This window comes from Helianthus annuus, chromosome 12 (genome assembly GCF_002127325.2).
Source record: "Helianthus annuus cultivar XRQ/B chromosome 12, HanXRQr2.0-SUNRISE, whole genome shotgun sequence".
NCBI classification, from domain to species: domain Eukaryota; kingdom Viridiplantae; phylum Streptophyta; class Magnoliopsida; order Asterales; family Asteraceae; genus Helianthus; species Helianthus annuus.
This window is the reverse complement of record NC_035444.2, coordinates 80,599,985-80,604,882: the sequence shown is the minus strand read 5'-3', so window position 1 is coordinate 80,604,882 and position 4,898 is coordinate 80,599,985. Positions and strand designations below refer to the sequence as shown.

General features: G+C 35.6%; 1 protein-coding gene across 1 annotated transcript; it reads right to left on the bottom strand.

Annotated features, from left to right (window-relative positions):
* Positions 1 to 1,918: 1,918 nt before the first annotated feature.
* On the bottom strand, positions 1,919 to 2,668 carry LOC110868443 (kirola). The gene is made up of 2 exons (XM_022117595.2): positions 2,476 to 2,668; positions 1,919 to 2,335 (listed from the first exon to the last, which is right to left on the bottom strand). The coding sequence occupies exons 1-2, from the start codon at positions 2,660 to 2,662 to the stop codon at positions 2,073 to 2,075; spliced, it is 450 nt and encodes a 149-aa protein (XP_021973287.1). The 5' UTR covers positions 2,663 to 2,668; the 3' UTR covers positions 1,919 to 2,072.
* Between the last annotated feature and the right edge of the window lie 2,230 nt (positions 2,669 to 4,898).

Sequence of the window (4,898 nt, the reverse complement as noted above, 5' to 3'; positions counted from 1 at the left end):
TCAAGGGCATTTTTCATTCAAAGAGGGTGTAATGGTTCAAGCCCCTTGCTTGCCCTTTCAATTATTACTCAAAATCAATGTTGTAACAGTCTGATTGGCCAAACCAAATTCGTTCCGGTATTTATTTTTTTTTTACACGCTCTTAATTGTTTTTTGCAAAAACGCCCATAAGGACGGTGGTATGGGCATGTTTGGACGTTTTTTTGCCATCCACGCCATTTCCCCTAACCACTACAGGTGGTTTAATCAATAACATTTACAATTGTAAACGTGTTTAACTAAGTAAATAAATTAGACGAACAGTATTGAATCTACTGCCTGGGTCCATTTTGATTTCGAAAATATGATGCGTATCTTTCAAATTTGGCTAACTACTACTTGGACAATAAGATTATGTTTAAAAAATTGGATAAAGATATATTTAGAAAATCGATCATGATTAAAAAAATATTTAATTATTATATGTCACAATAATCAGGTGTATTATTTCCCTGCTATATTTACTAAAGTCAATCAACTTTAAGAAAAATATTAATTGTTATATGTCGCAACAAACAATTAATCATGTGTATTATTTGCCACGTGTTGGCCATTCGCCAAAATAATCCTAAACCTTTAGTTATTAATTATAACTTATGCTAAAAATAGTATTAGATATTATACATGAATTTATTAGCTTATCTAAAAGTTTAACAAGTTCCGATTCAAGCTTTTTTGTTACGGCCGTGTAGACTCCCATGCATAAACAATCCACATAATGCTTAACTTGGTTTTAAGAGATATTCTGGTGTGTTTGAAGTTCAGGGGTGACTGATCTATAGTCGACCCTTGTAACTCGTCGGTTCAGTTTTCTCTAATCTCCAAAAATCTGGGTGTGTTACGAACGTTGGATTTAGGGGCTGTTTGGCTAAGCTTATTTTAGTTACTTATTTACTTATTTACTTTTTGAAAAGTTAAAAGATGTTTGGGTTAGCTTATTATGTGAGAGGAATAAGTAAATAAGTCATTCCATTATGACTTATTTGCTTTTCAAATAAGCAAATAAGTAAATAAGTCATTCCAATAAGCTTAGCCAAACAGCTTACACAAGAAACTCTTTTAAGTGTAAATTCAAAGTCAAATCATAGTGGAAGTCCTACCCATTTCATACGAAACCCTAAGTCTAAAGCGTTCATTATAACCAACACATAATGTATCTCAAAGCCCAACGAAATAAATGTCTAGAATATTGACAAAGGAATCAAAAAGTTATATAAAAACAACAGTTATTCATTCATTCCAAAGCCATTCCTCTACAAGTCCCAAACTAATACATGTTCACTCCGGATCATCACAACAAACCCTACCCTTCCGAAACATAAACAAGTCGCTAGAAGGCCAAACAACACTAAACCTAAAAACACATACTAAATGAGTCAAACAAGTATGACTTACAAGGCAACCAATAATCATCACATGTAGTTGCATACTACACCAACCTTAAAAACGTTTAACATCACGTGTATTCCTGCCCAAAAACTCACCTTTGCACACTTAGCAATTGTTGACCATAGTCAAGCCTTCTTAACCTTCACAACTTGTTCGTCACATATTCGTTTCCCAATTAAGCATGCGTTCACTACCGTTATCAAGTGTTACATGACTCACTACAGATCACAAAACCCGTTCCCTTGATCAAACCTTTGTATTGTAACTTGATATGTGCCCGTCTAGTCTGTTTATTTTCCAAATAATTGCTCAAGTTTTATTTACAGAACTATATATAAATAATCATTTGCTGTCCTTTATAATATATTATTATTATTATTATTATTATTATTATTATTATTATTATTATTATTATTATTATTATTATTATTATTATAAATATCAGTGTTATTAAGGGTACCGTAGCTATTATTACTTACGACATAGGAAATAAAACAACACACATCATATATTTTACATATTAAAGCATGAAACACAATTGAAACATACAAAAGACATAAGGAAATACAACATTCAGCCACTCAAAGTCAATTATTTAGTATCACGTACTACTCGTACGGTATTTGACTTCGACTTGTTTGACTCTAGAGATGGTTAGTCTCAATATCCTTAGTGAGCCTTTTGTAGAACTCCATGAATGTGTCCGGGTCAGGAACATTAGGGCTTAACTTTTCATACTCGACGGTCCATGTGACCACGTGTTTTGAACCCTTGGTATCCACATGAAGATTGACATAAAGGCTCTTATAAAGTTTGAGGAAATCTCCGTCAACTATCTGAAAGTTGATTGACTTTTTCTCCTCGTCAATGGCAAGGATTTTTGTTTTTGCAACACAGTCTTTTCCATCTGCAAAATAACATAAAATTAACCAGTCATGTCATGTGGCTTTTTAGTCCTATTCAACAAATATGACAAGTGACAAAGTTGTCAAAACGTTACATACGATTAAAAACATGAATACATGTGTATGTGTGTAAGTGGTTTACCATGGAAATAGTTCCAATGGAGGACAGAGCCCACGGTTCCGGGTTCACCCTCATGGGTTTGACAGTTCTGCACTAAAGTCGGGCTCAAGTTAGGAATGTGGTGCGGGTTTGCCTTCCATAAGTCATGAAAAACGTCACCCTTTGCCTTGATTTCAACCTGAGCGACTCTCTTACCACTCGATGCCATTTTCCTTTGATAAATTAAGGGTGAGAAAAATTTGGTGAATGATCATCAGCATTTATAGGTGCCAAGCCTTTCCCCACAAACAAAAAAAATAATACTTAATTGTATTAACAATAAATATTTATTCATCATATAATCAAGAGTAAACTTCCGTTTTGCTCCCTGTGGTTTAGTCACTTTAACGGTTTTGCTCCAATCCTTTAGAAATAGCCATTTTACTCCCTGATCTATGAAGCCCTTCATGATTTTACTCCCCGCCCTAAACGTCATCCATTTTAAACGTTAAAGTCTGTCACATGCAAAACACCTGATGGGCAATTATGTCTTTTCCCAACCCATATTAATGAATTATTGTTAAAACCTTAACGTTTAAAATGGATGACGTTTAGGGGCGGGGAGTAAAACCGTGAAGGGCTTCATAGATCAGGGAGTAAAATGGTTATTTTTAAAGGTTTGGGGCAAAACCGTTAAAGTGACCAAAACACAGGAAGCAAAACGGAAGTTTACTCTATAATCAATGAATACGTTACCCAAGATTGTGAGTATGTTTAAGTTGATAAGTTTTTGAGCTAATTAATTAAATATACCGTATACCCATAATCAAACACTAACGGGTTTTTTATTTAAATTTAAAAAATAAAAATAAATTAAAAAGAAAAAAAACATGATCAATCAGATTTATTGAAGAAATAAATAGAATCCTTTAAAACCTGATCACGCGCGTAACTAATGAAACATGAATTTTATACTAAGGGTGAAGGGGGTGCTCACCTAATAGGTGAGTCCCCTCTCTTACGCGAAACCAATCTTCGTGTGCCACGTCAACTCCCCTCTTAAACTCCTCTAACACCCTAAATTGATGGCGGCACTCCCCTCTTAGGTGAATTGGTTTTTTTTTAAAAAAAAAAAAAAAAAGCATTGATTGGTCCCCTCTCCCTCTCTCCTCTCTCTCTCCTCCCCCTCTCTTCGGTGCCTCCACCCCCATTTGCTTCCCCGATTTCATCCCCCGCCTTAATGGCGGTACCCCCCTAATCGGCAAAATCCCTCCCCGCTTGAAGTCCCCGAAGACGCCCCGAACCCCCTAAGAAATCCGACTTTAGTAAAATTATCCACGACATTGAAGTATTTTGACTTGACCGTTAGATAAAAAGCCGTTTTTTGAGTGTCTACGACCACCACAGGCACAAGATTTTCTTCTTGCTATACCTATAGATAGGGCTGTAAACGAACCGAACGTTCAGCGAACAGTTCGTGAACCGTTCGGCGGGAAGTTCGTTTATGTTCGTTCGTTTAATAAACGAACGAACATGAACAAGAAATTTCATTCGATTATTTAAATGAACGAACATGAACAGAGGTCTCGTTCGTTCGATTGCGTTCGTGAACGCTCGGTAAGGTGTTCGTGAACATGTTCATGAACATTCATTGATTTGCATTCGTTTATGTTCGTATATTTGTCTTTTAATTGAAGATCTTTATACTTTTATTTATTTTATTACCCTAATAATTAAACTAGAAAACCCACTTTTATGTTTGTACCGGATTGCAACGGATAACCTTTAACTTCAATAATTACAATCACAATCTTTTATTTGCAAAACCCGTTACGCTCTACGTCCTTTAGTACTAATCAGATTAAAATTTTCAGTTAACTTTATCCACTTAAGGGTATTTTGGTCAATTTATGTTTTTATTTAATTGTTTAATAAATAAAAACAAAAAAAAAACATATACACTCCATCTTCCTCAATTTCCAAACCCTAAGCCCTAACCACCACATCTTGTCACCACCGCCTCATCCTGCCACCACCACCACCACATCCTATCGCCACCACTCTGGCCACACCCACCGCCCCTAACCCCTCCACCATAAAACAATTAAAATGTATTTAGCAACAGCAACCGTTAGTCCGAGTGTCCGACACTCTACCTAAAACCCAATTAAAAGGCTCCATTTACCGCCTTGGTGTAAACCCCATTTCAAATCAATTTCTTGATGTTAACCATCATCTCCATCCACTACCAAATCATTGAAAGAATTTTCAATTAAAATCCGTACAGTTTCCTCTCAAAATCATTTCACTTCACATAATCTAATCATCCTCACATTTCTAGGGTTTCAATCAGTCACAATGCACATCAAAGAAGTTTGCTTAGAAGGATTCAAATCATACGCTACACGAACACTAGTTCCACGTTTCGATCCCTTTTTCAACGCCATAGCTGGATTACACGGATC